Here is a 20,078-nt window from a genome sequence, read left to right as displayed (position 1 = left end):
ATTATGAGATGAAATTTGCATTTTCATGCAATGAAACAGTGAAAATGAATTTGTGTTCACAGCTGACTTGCAGGGGAGTTTCACAAGTGTCGAAGCATTCAATGTACTGATTCCACAGTTTACTGAGAAGCAGGTCAAATATGGGAACCCTGTGTAAATGGAAAGTTTATCACTGAACTTTATTAAAAGAGGACTGAAGGGTTTGCCAGTTTCCTTCTAAATTCAGAATTGCATTGGCTACTAACTAGGGTACTTTTAAACTGGAACACAAGAAACCAGATTCTCCACACTGTACTTGGGAAAGTGGGTCCATTTTATATTCCAATTTTATTTTTTTCTGAATAGTCACAACATTAATCTACTGGGAATAATCTAGTTCATATATTTGAAATTCCATTTATTTTTTCTATTGATGCGCATGTATTACACTTTTATATAATACAGAATTTCCAGTGTCGTTTTAAATGACATAGTTTTCAAATAAGAAGCATGATCCATAATTTCAAACAAACCTAGGATAAATTCATAATGTCCAAAATTATATAGCTTTTCACTTTCTTTCAAAAAATTAATGATATTTTGTTTGACATAGAAAGTCCAGCACAACAGTTATTTCCTTCATTTTGACTCTGTGTAGATTTGACCCATCGCAAAATCCACCTGGAACCACCTCATTGGTTTTACCGAGTTAAAATTGAGGCAGGAATCACTTCACTCCACTTACTCATATTGTCATATACTGACTTTTGCTCAGTATTAAAACTATGGTTTTCCGATTTAATTTTTAACATATTTTTACACTTTTAGTTGTTCTTCCTAGGAAATGGTCTGGTTAATGTGCGAATCATTGACTACTGTCATATATTAAGAGATACAAATTCTCTAGAACATGTGAGCCTCCATCATAGAAACCAACATTAGGTTAACTAGCTTTGTCAGTGAGCTTCAGAAGCATAAGAAGTCCAAAATAACTCCACTCTCTTACCACAATGATGGGCCACCTAATAGGATGATCTGTGAAGCATCTTTTGATCAAGCTAAAATAATGAGGAGATGGAAAAATCCTTGCTGTTCCATTCCTTCCAGTTATAGGTTTGCGTGGTATTATTATAGGGTGGCAACTTGGTGCCCAGTATTCTCTTCCTCAACATCACTAGTGAAACAAAATAAATGCAGTATAAAATTATACATTCTGTAATAACTTAGAAAAAAGTAAATCAATGTTTAAGGCCTTTAAATATCTGTAAGTCATTCCTAAGAACGAAACATCACAAGTTTTAAGATGGCTGAGAAAATATGGACCAAAAAAAATTTTTTGAATGGGATAACTATAGGGAAGTATTTAGACCTTTGAGGTCAAGGAAAATGAACATTTTTTTTTCTATCCACAGACTGAACAAATAGATAAGCATTCAAGCAGTCATTGGAATCGAGCAAGGGACAACCTTTAAACGAGACAAGGAGGAGAGTTTAAGAAAATACTGGAAGAAAAGCAAGTGATGAGAGATTCGAAGAGCACGCGCACCCCTGGTGGTTCTTTGACATCAAAAGCTACCTACTAACTTCACTGTTCACTGACGACTTCTGCGAAGGAAAGTAGACAGGAACATAAAAAAGAAAGTACAAATAAAAAACAAAACTGGAGGAGGAGGAGGTGTGCTAGAGGTACAGAGTACTGTAATGGGAGCAGGAACCCAATCCTAAGGGCTATCTGTTCAACTGACAGAGAACTGCAGTCACGTGTTAGCCGTGGGGAAACGTGTCACCTTGTCTTTCCATTCTTCTATGGTTGATGTACTCAGATCACTGGGGCTTGCCAATGGTTTTCATGATCAACGGATTGCTTCCATTCCTTTCACAGAGGCAAGTGAGAGCCGTTAAAACATGTAGGCTTTCAGAGTTTTCGAGGTTATAATACCAATAAAATTGTCTCAGTTTACGCCATGCCAGAGGAGTTTGCAAAGGAAACGTCATCAAAGCTGTGCACAGTCCTACGAGACAATGAACAAGGGGCCCAGGAACACAGCCATGACAGGACAGTGCACTTGGGAGACAGCTTCAGAAATGACAGCGGTCACAGCTGAAGCCAGGAACCGGCGTGACAGCAGAGATTGTCACCCCCAGAAAACCAACTCTGCCAGCTCTGTGGAGAGCTGAGCTTTCCCTCAGAAACATAGTGAGCCAGGCATAGGTCACCGCCAATGAAGCCTTCAGGACACAAAGTTCACCTCAGGCTTTTTTAAAGTCTTCATTTCAAGAAGAAGTAGACAGCAAGCCATGGGATCCCTTGGAAACAAGTTTTAAGGTGTCTCTTCTAAGAGGTATAAAAATCTTCAAGATCACCTCAGGAGTCAAGTTTCTATGCATGTGTCTCCATAAACCCAGCCTTGAGGGATTACTTGATTTAGGAGTGGTTAATGAGTTACCTGGAAAAGAAAGAGAAAATATAATCAACGCTTTACAATAAGGCCCTCATCTTGGAACTAGTTAACAGTAACTAACAGTTACAAGGTAGCAGCACATCACTGAAACATCCAGGACGTCCATGTTCACGTACTTATAAAAACCAAATGTATATATCCCTTCCGTTGTTTGGCGATATTCGTAACACAACTTCCATCATTACTTGTCCACCTATGACAAAGACAATCTGGCAGTACTGGCAATAGTCTCCTTATGTGGGGGGAAAAAATGATTCTGCGCGTCCTCTCATTTGGGCAGACGCGGTGGCTACAATGTGTAGACCTCTGTGGAAAAACATCTTTGGTCATGGACTGCAGTCAGAGGATACGCTCAACACTTGGAGACTGATGTTACAAAACAGCATTAAAATTTGTGGGGGAAGGGGGTGGCTATCAGAATCTGCTGTCTGCTCTGAAAAATACCATCTCTGTGTGAACAATAACAACAAAAAAAATGTTTGTGGAATCAAAAAACGAAGAATGGTGTAATGGTTTACCACATTTCGAAGTGTGAAGATCTTCTCATAAAAATTGGTTGTATTGTTAATGCAATTTGAATTGTTAGGAATATTCACAGTACATTTTTCATCACTATCAATATCCCAAATATACATACAGGAACAAAATAAAAAGAATGTGTTTTAAATACATTATGTACACTGGCATAAATGATACTCTTCACATTACATTCCTATCACAGAAGGTATTTTGAGATAACACCCTAAAAGCTATCCTCTATCAATTATTATAACAAAAAAATGTGATGTTTAAAAATTGTTATTGCCTGGTTTTATTTCATTAAGTGACATATCTACTTAGCCTTCCATAAGGTTTTTTTTTTTTAAGGCTGCTTTTGTTGCTTTGTGATCGGCTATGGAAAAATGAAAGTATTAAACTAAATAATAAAGTTAATCTAGACTTTTCTCTGCCATAGATAACCTCAGGTTATACCACAAAAAGGACATGCAAAGTCTGAAATGTTTTTGAAGCAGGAGGGTGGCCATCTTGTTTTTGCCCTGCGGTCAGCTGCCATTTATCACACTGCTCATCTTACACTGAAGGTTACCACATGAAGGGCATGCTGAATTACAGAGATTATGAAAGGAGGAAATCTCTCTGGAAGTACGGAGTCTCGGTGGTGTGACTGCCATTCGGAGCTCACTGTGAACAACCTGCCAAGGCTCCCGGAAAGTCGGTGTAATAAGGAAAAGGGAAAGAAAAGATTCCTTCCATAGACATTATGTCATATATGGTGATGAAGGTAGCTGATCACTGTGCAATATGCTGAAAAGGTATTTTCACAATAACATTTACCCATAAACTCTATATAACACAACCTTTGACTACCTTTAGCTGGGAAAGGTTTGCCTACACTTTCTGAAAATTTTCCTAGTCAGAAAACTGATTAAGCTTAACTTGGGGGACATATTTGTAAAAGTGGTGCTGAAATAATAGAAAAGGTAAGGAGGCGTTTGAAAAGACTGAGAGGGAGAGGATGGTTAATTTTAGAAGGATGAAGCAATGAGGCAGGATGCTGGAGGTGAGAAGTAGAGAGCAGGCGAAACATGGCCCCTAAGACAGGAGAGCAGGGCAGGTCCTCGGCCGCTCTAAGCCTCGGCTTTGAGTCATCACCGGAAGGTTACTATACTGTTCCCGTCATTGTTTCTTTATCTGAAGGTAAACATTTGTCCTTGTTGATTTATAACAACCTGTGGGAAGAGTCTGCTGGCCATTTGTGTACTAATTAAAGCTTTGTTTTCACGTAATTTTGAAAACAAACATTATCAAAGACCTCCTTAAATAAAACCAGTTTTCTTCCATCTCTGAAAGTCTGTGTGTGTACATGTGTGTACATACATACACATCAATAAATACATACATTTACACAGGCACATAAATACATGTAAATGTATAATCCATACATACAAGGATGTCATGAATGCATTCTTTTGTTATGCATTTGTCTCTTGGCTAAAACAATAGCTTGAACCGCCAAAAACTTAAACATGACCACAAAAAGTAGTTACATAAAAATAAGAATTATCTAATAAGCATGGACTGAAGCTTAAATAAAACCACTTTTTTTTTCTATTTAAATTTTGTATAATATTCTTAGGTTAACCCTTTTCTGAGATGAGGAGTATCAAATCAAATAATCTCTACTATTCAATGACACTGGACAGGCTATTTTAGATTGATCCTTCTAACTATTTGATTAGGACACACTACGTTTAGACATGCGACTCTCTGGATTAAATCTGATGTTATAAGGGATACTTTCAGTTGCCTTATATATAAAATACAGATGTTGTTAACTTCTGCTGTGAGAATGAAGCATTACAATGGCTATAAAAACATCTAGTTTTGTCAGCACTAAACACCACGGAATAACGGCTTTAGGTATTAAATTATTCTAATGCATAAATCTCAAGAAGAGAAAGTGAAAGTAGAATGGAAGAAGTATTATGACAGGAATCCAGGTAAGTTTGAGGGATACACATGAAAATGAACTAAAAAATTGCCCCTTTGGAACATAGTATAAATTGAGCATATGAGCCTGCATCAGCAACCCTCTGGAAATCTCTACTTTCAAAGAAAATGTAATTGCAGAAACAGAAAGGCACACAAAAATTTAAATACATTTCAATATACTATTTTAAGTATATAAAATGATTATGAGTATACATATACCATCTTCAATTTAAATTGCCTAATAAACACAATGCAAGTAGTATTTAAAAACAAAATCACCTAAATCTAAGCAAAGGAAAACCAATCATTTAATAATCTCTATGCTCACACAGCAAGTCCAAATAACCAACCTTAAACTCTACCTTACTGCTGCATGAAGACAAATAGCATTTCAGCTGCTGCTAAACGTAAATTGGAATGCGTATAAGAGTTGATTGCACAGTATTTATGTAAGCCAGCATAACAAGGAAATGTTATTAATACATCATATAAACATTACCATATTTCTAGAACTAAAATATAACACTTTACACTAACATTTTATTTTTGAGAAAACGTCAAGCACTAAAACTTCACTTTCTAAGAATTGTCTTCAGCGAATTTTCACTAGCTATAACAGGAGGTTTCAGTATAGAAAAACCTTGCTCCCTGCACATGCTGCCTTCTTCTTCCATGAGCTACAGGCACAACATACTGGTGGAGACAGCGAAATAATTCTAGCTTTGCCTCACCATCACATCCTATAATCACTGCTTCAGGGCATCTGCCTTTGCAGAAGGCATGCTTCACACAGCATACAGCTGTTCTTCGTCATACAAGCTTATTTGCTGCCTATCAGCCAGCATGCTACATGAAACTGCTGAACTGCTGAACCCATGTGAATGCAAGCATAGTGGTAATAACAGTAATTGCTTCCCCTGTGCCAAGCGCAAAGCTACGCTTAAGTGGCTCAAAAGGATAACCAAGCTAATGTGGTAACAACAAACACAAGCGTGAAGAACTGAAGCATCCAGTTACACCAGTCCAATGAATCTATTCCCGAGAGCCACTTAGGTTGTCAGATACGTGTGTCAAATCTGTTCACCATTTTAAACTAAGAAGATGAAGGCAAGAAAGCAATACATAAGATACTAGTTAAATCTGAAATAAGTAGAGTTAGTGGTTTTTATACTGTCTGCATATTGTGCTTTGAGCATTATGAAATGTCCTCCATTTTTCTTTAAATTCAACATAGGAAGGACATTCAAATCAGTTCTTTCCCCAAGGGTGAAAGAAATTTGGAAAAATTCTTAATATGATTTTATTCATAAAGTCCAAATTTCCTTGCTACCCAAGTTCTGCTGACTAGGTGGTAAGTACGAGAGGAGCCCGGTGAGAGGCACAATGGTAGAAGCATGACCTGAGTGGGCAGACTCTGGGTTCAAATCCATCCCTTGTGGCTTTCAAACACTGTGGGACTGAATACGTTATTTAAACTGCAATAGCCTTCATCTTCCCATGTATAACTTTAGAATAATAGTATTACCTTGCCACAGTCATTTGCTGTTGTGATTACACCAGACGTTCCATGCAAAGAGTAAGTCCCAGGACATAAATTATAAAAATTAGCAGATGGTAATAATTCCCAAACAGGAGACAAAAAGTAATGTGGGGAACTCTCACGCGCATTGCTATTGTCACCTGTTTATCCAGAAATAGTTACTGAATTGAGGTTAATATTTGGGTTTCTTACAGTAACTCATTTCGCAATTTGTTGTTCTCTTAATAATATTGCTTTTTAAAGTCATATATTAAAAACTCCACATCTCTTGATAGCTCTGGGCTTAAAAAAAAAGTCTTCTCAGACAATTGATACAAAATAATGATTAAGAGGTTGATCTGTGGCCCCAGGCTGCCAGGGGCCAATCGTCAGATCTGCAGGTGATTTCATGTGAGCTATAGTACAGATCAGACCTCTAGCATTCGCATGCTGTGGCCACGGGCTAAGAAGTGTAGACCTGTGCTCAGGACAGTGTCAGGCACTAGTGTTTACAGGGCAGTCACCTCTACAGTGTGCGCCACAGGCAGTGAGCTAAGAAGTGTAGACTGTGCTAAAGCCAGTGGCGTCTACAAGTGTAACCAACACTTCTTGGACACAGGTATTTTAACATTGCCTGTTGCTTAGGTGGTTGACTCCACATTCATGTGCTTATGTAATGCACTGATTAGAGTCCGTGAGTTACAGAGAGAAATTAAAAGCATTATAGGGCATTTATATGCACATACCAAAATCCGTTTTGCCCCCCTTATTGGGCACATATGCATCTTCCCAGATTCTTATGTCCCTTCTTTATGTATCTCTTTTTTGTGTGTTTTCTATGAGCCAATTTCCATGAGACTTTGCATGCTGGGCATATATCTAGGAAATCAAGGCCATACTTTATCCAGGAATAAAACTGGCTGCATGGTTATGCAAGAGTAAAACGTAGAGGTGAAGATATCCTGCTGTATTGACGATTTCTCTCGTGTTATTATTATTTAATTGAACTCTATTATAATACTTTTTTTCAGTTTGCAATTTGTGTAAAGTTGTAAAAATCACTTCCAAATCTGTGCAGCATTGATGCAGGTCTTCTGCTATTTACAGGATAACGTATTCTAACATAGTCTTTAAAATCTTGTTATGGAGTACTGCGGAGTACCATTTATACCCTTGTCGTTAAAAGATAAGTCACATGCACACATTAACGGCAGAGACTGTGTTTGAAAGTGGAGCCAATTTCACTTCAAAGGGAGTTAAGTTTTCACTAAAATACCCATGTTATTATCAAACCGTTTATTTTTGCACTAATGAACACTCTTTATTTAAACAAGTAGAAGGCAAAGAAGTGTGGCAATATTTCTGAGCGAAAGCAGCAGGTTTAAATGCAATCTGTGTCCAACCTTTATAATAGCTGCTTAATAATGTCACAAACAGACACGGTTTCACACCAACATTCCAACAAATTTAGCCTCCTCAATAAAGGCACAAGGAGCAGAGGAATGCCTTCATAATTCTAAGTGCTGGTTTGAATGATTTTTTCCTCCTTTGGAATAGAATTGCTGCTCACTGCAAATGAATTTTTTAAATGTACCTCTTAGAAGTACATGAGTTTAGAACTTGCTTCACCATGTGCAATTAAAGCATTACTACCCCCACAGTAGCAGGGTTATTTTCATTTAAGCTAGAGAAAAGTTGCCATTAATTTGGTCATAACTGTATATGAATATACTCATCCTATCTCAAAGCATGGCAAACAATAAAGTATCACAAAAGATACATGCCTGTCAGGTGTGCACATGTACAAGCAACCTGCCCAGATAACTTTCAGGTACAGAGGAGACACTACAAGACAAAGGCAAATGAATCCTTTCATAAATATACTTATCTGCCTAAAATTAAAATAGTGCGTATTTTACTCACATAGTAATAGATGTATTTTTATAGGTCTATAAAACAATGCACGTTCATACCACAGTTTAAGTTTCCTCCCATAGAAGTCTGGTGCTGTACCAGTCTTGACATTCGTTTTAACATTTGGGCTGTTAAAGGCTCTCTGGTCAATACTTCAGCAGGACTACTGAATGATCTTGAACTATTTTCAGTTAATCTTTTCACTAAATTCTTGAATATTTTAACAGGCTTAGGTAATTGGGGAAAGAGCCTGCAGATGGCTAACAAGCCCAGTTTGGGTATAATTAGGGTTACCTCTCAAGTAAGCAGAGGGGTGAGGAGTCCCTGGACGTGGCTTGTCATCCCCTGCTCCTCAGTGGACAGTCACTGTGCCGGATGAGCTGAGCTGTGCGAGTTGGTACGGAGACCAGAGGTCTCCACCAGCATTGCTGCCTGCTGGCTTTAGAACTTTAAAACTCACCCAAATCTGTAGAGTCGTGAGTTGCCAACTGTGTCACTTGGGTGGAGTTTCTGATTCCTCTCTCAGGCCCAACTTTTAAGATCCTTGTGAAGGAGCCTGGCTCCCTAACAGGAGGATTAAATCACCAGGACCACCCTGAACTCAACAGTGCCCTTGCTACTCAGTGGTTCATGTTCGACAAGATGTGGTTAGTTTACAAAGGCAGGACCAGTGGCTTCTCTTCGCAGATGAAATGTCTGGGCTTCCTGAGCTGTGCAAATGAAGACCTCCAGGCAATGGAAGCTTCAGAGCAAACGGGCTCACGCTATTTCCTAGAACTTTGAGCCCCTTCTGCACGGCTCATGGAAGACGATGTGTGTTGGTGCTGCCTCTTACGAAACGCTCTCGCTTCAGGTACGGAAAACGCATCCCCTGTTTTACTTAGATATTAATGAATGAACCACTCCTCCCTTTGTGTTCAAATATCTAACAAATATGCCTTTGGCATTTTTCATAATTTGTTAGGAAAAAAAAATATCTTCCTACCTCTGCTCCCCCAACTTATGCACTCTCTCTGTTCCAGGTGGAAGCCAGACACAGAAAAACAATAATAATGTTTAGATGATGTATAGCAGCAATCAGAATAAGGATAAATATCTTAGGAAGGTTTTAAAAAAAAAAAAAGCTCACCCCAGGAAAGTAATTCTGAGAAAGAATCTGGGCAGACTTTTTAAAGATATGAATTTCATACTGCAGCACCAGAAAGTTCAGAGACCACGAGATTGTTTTAGCTCAATTGGAATGTGCTTCACCTGCCAAATTTGATATTACATGTGTTTTTTAGGAGTCACCTCTCATTTATATTGAATAATTTGAATGGATAGTTTTTACCCACTGTCTGCAGTGAAGTGTTAGCTTAAAATTTAAGCCCAGTCAAGAACTATACTCCTCAACTATTTCAGCTTCACTACAGTAAAAGCAAATGGGAACAGGAGAAAAGTGAAAAAACTGTGCTTCAAAATGAGGCTGCAGCGAGCGGGACTCAGAAAGGCCTGGAATGGAAAGCTTCCTGTGTACTGGTTTGGGATTGCTAAGAACATTCTCGCTTGACTTCCAGGCGAGTTACAAATGAAATGGCTTTTGGTAAAGTTTTCTTGGGACACCTGTCCGATAAAGGACATGGTGCTGTCATGTCGAAAAGGACCTGGTGTGACTTGTGGAAGGACAAAGTCGGTATATTTTTAGAACATTCTAAAAGAAGAGCATGCTCTATCACCTTCTTCCACTTAATTAGGTTTAGTGATGGTAGCTCTGTATATGGCGGTAAGTGTTCTAAATCCCATCCTATGCATTGAAAACTTAAAATTAATTCTCTGAAGAAAAGAACATCATAGACAATGATGTTTGCCAAGAAGAAGACTGTGTTGGTTGTGCTTGCAGTTCATACTAGCGTCCAGTTATTATCTTCCCTGGGCCTTCCTAATAATATAATTCTGTAGTCTCAAATACATATATATGTGTGTGTGTGTATTTAGAAATAAATACATATATGTTTAAATATATGTGTGATTGCATATGTACATGTATAAATAAATATATGCATTTGTATATTATACATATATTTGTATATATAATAATGTGTGTGCTTACATATGTATATATAAATATGTGTGTATTTATATACATATATATAAGAATGTGTGTGTGTGTGCGTGTGTGTGTGTGCGCATGTGTGTGCATGTGTGTGGTTGTTTTAGCTCCAGCACAACACAGTTTTCAATGTGGGATCATTCCACTATCTAAGAATAGCTTAAGTAAGAAGCCTGTCTGGATTTGGTTTATGTAGATTAAATGAAAGCCTGTTGGCTCAGTGCTTTTCATGTAAATTTATAAATAATAGGCAGGTTGAACACTGACAGATGTTCAGGAACATACACAGTTTATACTTTGTTTCCAATTCTAAGGAGAATGACACGGCAGAGCCCCTGGTGGCGATAGCATAAGGTTCACCAATGGCAACATATTGGCTCATTCAACATGAGCGCTTTGTACAACATCCAACATGAGGGCTTTGTGAGTCAGTTCAAAGAATGATGGTTTTTCTCAGTTGTGTTTTTTTTTAAAATATTGCTTTCTTTATTAACCACGGAGTCAGTTCTTTGCCCCCCGATCTCTAAAATTGTACGAACTCTGTTGTCTCCCTTTGAAATCAAGCACCTGGAAATCTAACAGTAGCCACAAGGAACAGGAGATCACAGCTCACCCTGTTAACATGGTGTACACACCTGCTGCTCTGGGAGAAATGAACGGAGACAGGCGCTCATTTCAGGAGTTGGTTTGAATCTTTACTTCTCAAGCAAACTTCTGCCCCTTCCTCAGAATCCGACCAACACTAGGATTCGCCAAAACTACTGCTCCAGCTTGGAGCCAGAATAATTTTGAATGTGGAAAATCAAAACTTTGTCACCAGGCACAGCAGAAACCTTCTCTTTCTATTTCTCCGTTCCAACTTGAAGAGTTTTACACGTTTGCCTAAGGAACAAACACATGTCAGGCACTCCACTGCTCCACAGATGATCACAGGACTCAAAGCTGGGGGAGAAGGAACATTTTAACAAGCATAAAGGGACAGCAAGAAGGTAATGTCCTTTGCGTCTAACAAAGCTCACAGCGGGAACACTTCTCTATTGCTCTTAGAGGATTATAAGTGCTTAGTGTTTTGAGTTTCAGAGGAAGGCATACAGCAAGTGGGGCTAACTTAAACAGTTTTATAAGCAATTTCAACAGGGATTGTAAGTTTTTTCTTGTGAATAGTTTGGGAGACATTCTGCACAAACCGAAGAGAAAAGTCTCATTGAATTCAAGCAAGAAGGAACAAAGAATTCAGCAGATAAGCATTTTATCATTAAAGTGTCAAAGAATCATAAAAACATTACGTGGCAATGCTCAGTTGGCATCCTAAGATTTCATATTTGCAGTTATAACCGTCCACGGGCTTATCCGGACACCCATGCCTGAAGTAACTTATAGCTTGCTGATGCATAAACTTGAGTCGCTCACACTTTAAGGCAGGTAAAAGAGATCAAGCCTTTTAGCCAAAGTTTAAATTTTACCCACCCGTGGGCACTCGCTTCTCAAGCCAACTTCATAGCTCTCAGCTCATTATAAATCCTATGATCCCCATTAATGCTCTAAATAAAACTTGTGTCATTTTTCAGCCGTACTTTATGATACTTTATAGATAGTGGTTTTCAAAAGTTTCTTTATGCATTTTACCCAAAGAACTGTAATATATATATATATATATATATATAGCAATTAGCATAATATTTGAGAAAAATATGAATAATGATGTTATTCATAATAAATCATTTAAAAGTAAAGCTAGTTGTCGGCATCAACAACGGGGGGGTTTGATAGAATGAATCAAGATATAACATTGCCTACATGAATTTGAGAGAATGGAGGAGTTAAAATTCATTTTAGAGAAAAGACATAATAAAGATTAAAGACAGTTTGCAATTTAAGCATGACTTTGAGCTTTTGAGCTAGAGAAGCATTTCTTTTGCTGTTATCCCTAGCTTTGGCCTCTCCTTATCCAAACTAGAAAATGTAAGATGAAGGCAAAGCATAGAGGGGTTAGGACAGAATTTCTGTGTGCTGATCATTCATGAAGAATGTGTAATTTTATGCAGACACACTTGGGCTGAGACCATCAGAGCGTGTGTGGCCAGTGCCGTGACATACAGTGGATGGCAGCAGCAGAAGACAAAGGATGAAACTCAAGAAATGTAGGAGAGTTGCACCCCTACGAGTGGCTGTGCACCACTCGTGTCTTCCCAATGCTCCATCTCCTTTACTTTGCTGTGTGGACTATTCTTCAATTCCCCATTAAGAAAACAACTGTGTTTGCCCTTTCTGCTTCTAACCTGCTCCAAATCTGTCCCCACTCCCTTTTCCCACCAAGCCATCATAATCAAAGGCTGTGCTCTGTCTAGTTTGTATAGGTGAAATAATTCCCTGATTTGTCTTCTGCTTTGTATCTCCTCCCTTTTGCCACCATCACCTGAAAAGGAAAATCTATAATGGTGTCATATTATAGAAACAAACATGAATCTATGAAACAAGAAAATAAAGCCTTCGGTATCAGTCCAGGCCACCAGTTTCATCCGCCCTTCTTCCAAAGCTTCCACAGATGCATATTTAATATTCTCACTCATGTCTCCTTTACTTTGTGCACGTTTAGCACTTGTGCTTGATTTAAAGCCCAAAAGAAATGAGAAAGTCTCATGATCCGCATATTCAGAACTTTATCTATACTGACGGCATATTTCATTATTTTAAGATGATTTATGAATTATGAGCTATTGTAAAGCAAGTATATTAACAAACATTTCTTTCTTCATGACTAAGCAGTATTCCAGGCACTTAAATGATCCCTGATATTTATCAATGAAAGATTAAAACAATGGATAGATATGTATATGGATGAATGAATGAACAAATCAATAAATGGATATATATAATATACATATTATATATATAATATACAAAAACAAAAGTGATAAACAGCTTCAGAATAAAACAGAGCAACTATCTGGACTCTCTACAAAGACCTAGAGGCATGATCACATGACCCTGAAAGCCACTTTCTCAGCTATTAATTTTTTTTACCATTATTCTCATGGTTCTGTATTTTTAGAATTTGAAATTATAGATATCTGAGGGTCCTGACACTCAACTTCAGTTTTGTACCTCAGATATTTAAATGTATTCTCATTTGGAAAAGGTCTGACTTTTAAGACAAAATTAATTCATGAAAATAATAATGCAGGAAGATAAAATAGCACTCTGTGATGCTTTAATTGGTATTAGACTAGCCACTTGGGGTGTGAAAAATGTCCAAATGGATACATCAAGGTTCATACTGGCATATATATTGCACTTAATATTTCAGTTATGAATTATCCTACTTTTAAAAATGCACTTCTTTCTTGAGTAATTTCCATACTGCTGCTTAACACTGTCAGAGGGTTTTTCTCATGAAATATTTTGTGGTTCCAACTATCGTATACTTAGGAATCATAGGCTTATTTGACCAGCATGGGGGTGCTGTTGAAGCAACATCAAGTTTCCTATATTGGAACATATCAAACAAATGATAACCTGATTGAGTCCGTGCCTCCTCCACCCAAATAATACTGTTCATGTAAACACATTCACACAGAAGGACAGAGGAAGAGAGGGAGGGAAGAAGAGACAGACAGACAGACAGACAGACAGACAGACAGACACAGACAGATAGAGACTGAGAGAGACTATGCTATATTTACTATTCAGGATAAGTGAAACCTCTTTCCCACTACTTATCCTCTTGTGTGACTGGTTTGTTTGTTTGTTTGTTTGTTTGTTTGTTTTTCTAATTGTATGCTAGGTTTTGTATTTGCAAATTTAGAAAATTATCGTGAGCCCGCCTAGGCCTGTAGTTTTCTTCCAGGAAGGAAGTACATTTGTCTTTCTCAATGACATTTCAATAATCCATGTTCACCTCAGTGTAGTTTCAGGTATAGGGTGATTCAGACAGGACTCTTACAGTGCAGCACAGCAATAAGATGGGCTGGGCAAGGCTATCGGCTTGGCGACTGCCGTCTATCATGACAGTGTCCTGGGGTCTGCCAGAACACTGAGGCATTCTCCAAGCTCTAAGACTTGCCGGTGTTGACACTTGCTCTCGTGGGTTAGAATACTCGTAGGATCTGGCTGTGCTTCCTTGACCTCCGTACCTCTCCACACTCTGCACTGCTCCCTTTCTCATTGGGTTTCTGATGTTGGGACACATACAATTTATGAATTTTATCTTTTAAGACGTATGTGGTGAGATACTTTGAAGATTTTACTTAGCCACTACTAAAAATGAAAGACAAATTATAGCAGTCCAATTTCTTTGAGAACCTTAGCGTTGAAAAGTCATCAAGAATTTTGCACTATTTCTATCTTCCTTTTTGTTTGTTTGTTTGTTTGTTTCTTTGGTTGGTTTTTTGTTGGTTGGTTAATTGGTTGGTTTTGCCTTCTTCCATCTTCATGGTATCACCACATCACATCTGTATTTGCCTAGCACAGTGCTGTAAGTTAACTGTAAGTTAACAGCTAGGGCAACTGTTTTTTCCGGTTTTCCTGAAGCGGTACTGCTTTAGATCTGCTTCCTGAACTCCCCTTCTGCATGTTCTGGAGGGATTTCCTCCTGTGGACAAGAAACTCTCTCATCACCTGAACAGAGTGAATCCCTTTTTAACGGGAAGTTGAGCGTTAGTAAAGAACTTGTGGACATCGAAGTCTTCAAGACCTGAACATAAGGAACTTGGTGACTACAGTGGGCCAGAACGGAGTATTCCAAGATGCATAAAACAGCTTGAAAGCCACTAAGTCACGTAAATGTTCTAATAAACATTTAAAATTATTGCTGAGCAAGCATTCCCGTTACAGTACTGGGCTAAGTCTTCAGTATTTCTATCACAAAGAAGAGCCATCAAGAGTGTAATGGGTAAGGCAGAATGTAATATTATCAGCTAGCACTGGAGCCCAGGATCACTCTTAAGAGCCACATTCAATTGATGGCACATCCTATTACCTCCAAGGTGGATGGCTTATTACAATAGGGAGGTCAGAAAACCCTCTTACAAAAACCAAGGCCAATTTTAAACCCCAGTGATATTAGAATTTAGCATTATCTAACACATCCTTAAGTTTCTCAGCTGGGTCTTACAATTTTTTTTCATCATATATTTTTACATTTTTTGTTATAATGGAATTTTCATAATTTTTCCTAAAATTGAAAAAAATGAGAATCGCATGTGGATTAAAACTTTCTTATTTTTTTCTTTCTTTCTTTACCATGGCATTAATCAAAAGTTGGTTAAGATGTGTGTTAGCCTGAATACTCACTCTCTAGTAATGATGGAAACACAGTTTCAGCAGACAAGGTGTATAATGGAGCGATGACAAGTGTGAGGTTAAAAATGAGATTATCATGACTTTGGGATGTATTAACTATGTATCTCTAGTTCTATGTACTGCAAAAAACATCCTATTTCCTTCCTCATAAATGGAACTAATTGCTCTGTTATCTCACTGCTAAGAAGAATAAATGCAATTATGCTCCCAATAAAAAAATTAAGCTGGGAGGTGGTGGCGCACACCTTTAATCCCAGCATTTGGGAGGCAGAGGAGGAGGATCTCTGTGAGTTCAAGGCCAGCCTGGTCTACAGAGTGAGCTTCAGGGCAGCCAGAGCTGTTACACAGAGAAACCCTGTCTTGAAAAGCAAAAACAAACAAAATGTTAATGTACTCATTCAAATACTTTCCAAGTCTTACTTTGAAATAAATGTCTTCAAAAACAGTAAAATACACCTCTTTGGGATTGCTTTCACTGTCCTAAAATAATAGGAAATCTAATTATAAACTGAGGCATTAAATATAGGTATGCCATTAGCTTTTAAAATTCTATTATCTTTTATATACATTTCTTGTGTAAAACATGGTACAATATTGAATTTTTCAAAAATTATACTAGACCCAGAAAAACAAGTAACTTGCTATACTATGCACACAATTTCTTTATATATATTTTTTTTATTTAATTTATTTTTAATTTATTTGCATTGGTGTGAGGATGTCAAATCTTGGAGTTACAGACAGTTGTGAGCTGCCATGCGGGTGCTGGGAATTGAACCTGGGACCTTTGGAAGAGCAGATAGTGCTCTTAACCACTGAGCCAACTCTCCACAATTTCTAATGGAACTTTTTCATTACTTAAGAGCAACACTCATATGTTGCCACACATTTCAGTTGAAATATACTGTTTTTTTTAAGTCACTTAAGTTGTATTTGTTATTCCATAAATAGGAATTATTATCCTCTGCTAATTGCTGAATATCTATAAGCACTTTCTACATCAGTTCTACTCAGCATTTTTGTGATTTAGTGGGAACATTAATGTTGTATTAGTAACGGCAAAATGGGCAAGGGTGGCTCAGCATTCAAGCAACCCAGCATTTCCCAATGCACACCACCTTAGGCCAGCATCATCTAATACTGCCCTGGGAAAGACAACACGGACAATCATGATTAAAATAAAAAGCAGATATAGGAAAATGGCCCGGCATGTAGCCATTTTGTACTCTGCCACCTCCCTGTTAACAAACAGTTTAGTCGTAAAGGGACTCTTTTGTGAGTCTATCTTAGAATTGTACCAAGAAACCCTTATAAAGGTCAGCAAATGCAAGTGGCAGGAAAAAAAAGGGGGGGGGGACTTGCTTCCTCATCGCCAAGTAAGATGTGACTAGAAAAGCAATGCCTGGTGGCTAAAAAGGACAGAGCAATCTTTATGCTCCAGAAGCATACTTTACAATCTAACAGCAGAGTCGGCTTGACCTAGCCCACAATAGTGGCAGGAATGTCCCAGACTGTGAACATTAAAACCCTGCCACCTTTTTTCTCCAGCTCTTTGATAAATTAAAAGCAACACCAACCAACCAACATTTTAATATAATTTATATATTATGTATGTATGTATGTATGTATGAATATGTGTAAGTGTGTATGTATGGGTTTGTTTGTTTATGTAGGCACAACCACACACGTGCAAGAGTGTCATGACTATTACAAAGGAATCTGAGTACAGTTCCTGATAAATATGTGTTTTCTTTGAAGGACCTTGTTTAGCCATGCGTTTAAGTACTGAAGAGCACCTGTAGACATTTCTATAACTGTATATTTAACAAGAGTTATGACTGTTGAATAATAATGTTCATACTTTAGTTATTGGGAAAGTAGCCTATTTTGTTTTATTAACCTCTTAACAACTTGATTGATTTATGCACTCTCCTTAAGAGATGAGTAAGCCCGAATGAGTGCCCAGTAACTGCTTTAAGTCATTTCTGAATTTTTTCACTGGTTTAAAGCACCTAAGAACCCTATATGGTGTTTACATAATTGCCCCATCTCACAGATGGGCAAAGAGCACAGACGTGAAGTGACACACACAAATATTACATTAGAAAATTCTAGAATTTATAGAAATTCCAACTCAAAATAACTAATGAAAAATATTATTGTATGAATGTCTACAATGGAGTCACTATTATAATCAGTGGTTATACATTTTAAAAATGATCCCACTATGTAAAAATAATATTTGGCAATTAAAACCATATAGAAAAATACTGCTCATTTATAGTGTATTTGGACTTCTCATAGATTTTCACCCTAATATTGGTATATGAGTAACCCCTCATACTTATGACCCAAGAGCATCTTGCTTCATTAGATATGACTTTATTCCTCTTTTTAATATACATAAATAATTTTAAAGAATGGGGACAATAGATGGGATCTTATTGGGTGATCATACTTCTCCCACAAAAGCTGACAACTCCTCACAGAAACCCTTTGAAAACCACTATCACCTCTTTTCCCAGTCTCTAACCAAAACTGTCATAGCTTCTAGGGGTCTGTCTGAATTTTTTATTCTTTTAACTATATATGGAATTTTATATACAGAGACACAAGAGCTGTTGGAGCATCCCAGAAAGTAGTAGGACATCAATGAGGAAAACACAGGATAGTCATTGCCCTTTCAGGAAAATATTGTGGCCGAGATACTGTAGCTCAGCCTATCTGGGTATCTCATAGTTCGTGTTATTGTGATATTACCATTTACTGCCATCTTGATTTTGTTCACTTTTAATACTGCTAAGAAGATTAGCACATCCAAGTATATAGCTCAAAATCCTCCAGAACACAGAACTAATCAGACATGGGTGCATGTTCACTGGAGGCAGGGATACTAAGGTCTATATTACTCAAGGGAGGTCAATGATTACGTATCAGGCTTTTAATTGACAGGGGGAAGCCCATCCACATTAACAAAGGGCAATATGTTTTGTGCACCCCTCACAACTTTTAGTCTCATTCAAAACACACCCTCACAAGAAACACGTGATGTGTGATTGAATATTTGTTCACTGTGGGCCAGCCAAGTTGACTTATAATTAGCAGTAAGATGCCACTTTCTGAGCATGCAGTTTTACTTTATACATGAATAAACAAACAAGGCATTCTAATGACTGAGCATCAACCTCAACACCTCTTGAGATTCTTCATCATGAAATCTGCAAGAGATAGATCTTCAGTATTGTTCATCTCCTTTACAAAGCCTGGGAAGGAGAAACTGATGTGCATTTATAAACAGGGTCTAGCTTATCACCTGGATTTGTGGATGCCTCTCCCATTCTGGGCTATAGTAAAAAAAGATAAGTAAGCTAGCTTCCTGGAGTACTCAAGTAGGTTATTCCAGAACAGAAGACAAAGAGTCATGGGAAAGTGAGTGAAAAACAGAATGTCTGTAAGATTCTTCTGGAGTGACATACATTAAACTGTGAATAAACATGGGTTTATTCAAAACTACGCCAGATCTACATAGCAAAGTTCTAAGCCGCAATAACCTGGAAGAACCACATATACAATGTAAGCATTTATCATGAGACAAAGTTAAGGCTGAGAGAAGCACTGGGCAAAAGAAATGGGAGTATGATGTCAGATTTATAGCATTACAGGTTTCCAGGGGCCATGCTCAGTGAAATGAAGAGGAGCAATCACTGGTTACAGTCTGACAATGTCTCATTCTCTCTGTATGTTCTGTATGCTTAATGAAGGATTAAACCCTTCAACACTACCGCTATTGAAGATAATCCTATCATGATGTAGGGTTCATTTACCTCACATGCGTAAACACAGCTTTTTCATATTTTCAATATTTAGCTTCACCTATGTAGTATGAAAAAGGAATGTGATACCATGTCACTGAATAGGATCTCCTTAGGTCATTAATATAGGTAAAAAGTGAGTAAGTTAAAAGTTATCATTAAGGGCTGGGGAGATGACTCAGCAGGTAAGGCACAGTCTGCTCTTCTAGAGGTCCTGAGTTCAATTCCCAGCAAGCACATGGTGGCTCACAACCATCTATATTGAGATCTGCTGCCCTCTTCTGACCTGCAGGTGTACATGCAGATAGAGCACTCATACATAAAATAAATCAAAACCTTTAAAGGATTTTAAATTTTATCATTAATAACATTTATCAAAGTTTATTCATAAGCACATTTTCTTATGCCTCATCTGAGAAGCCCTGAAGCTATATAATCTGGAGGCATATGACTTATGTCTGTGGTTCACATCTGTATTATACATGCAGGCTGTGCTTTCAACAAGTTCA

General features: G+C 37.8%; 1 protein-coding gene across 7 annotated transcripts in view; it reads right to left on the bottom strand.

The window, feature by feature from the left end:
* Positions 1-308: 308 nt before the first annotated feature.
* The window catches only part of TAFA2 (TAFA chemokine like family member 2), a 420,034-nt gene continuing 400,264 nt past the window's right edge, over positions 309-20,078 (bottom strand). For 6 of the 7 annotated variants that reach the window (XM_084760232.1, XM_084760233.1, XM_084760231.1 and 3 more), the window contains exon 5: positions 309-2,426. In XM_084760232.1, the coding sequence (XP_084616358.1) occupies positions 2,415-2,426 (12 nt within the window). In that variant the 3' untranslated portion in view covers positions 309-2,414. Of the gene's footprint in view, positions 2,427-11,091; positions 11,339-20,078 lie in introns of all 7 variants that reach the window. The other variant, XR_014775155.1, reaches the window with a different exon arrangement.

Source organism: Acomys minous, assembly GCF_964271855.1.
Source record: "Acomys minous genome assembly, chromosome: 15".
Classification (NCBI taxonomy): domain Eukaryota; kingdom Metazoa; phylum Chordata; class Mammalia; order Rodentia; family Muridae; genus Acomys; species Acomys minous.
Note: the sequence above shows the minus strand (reverse complement) of the source record. Positions and strands in the feature narration are given on the sequence as shown.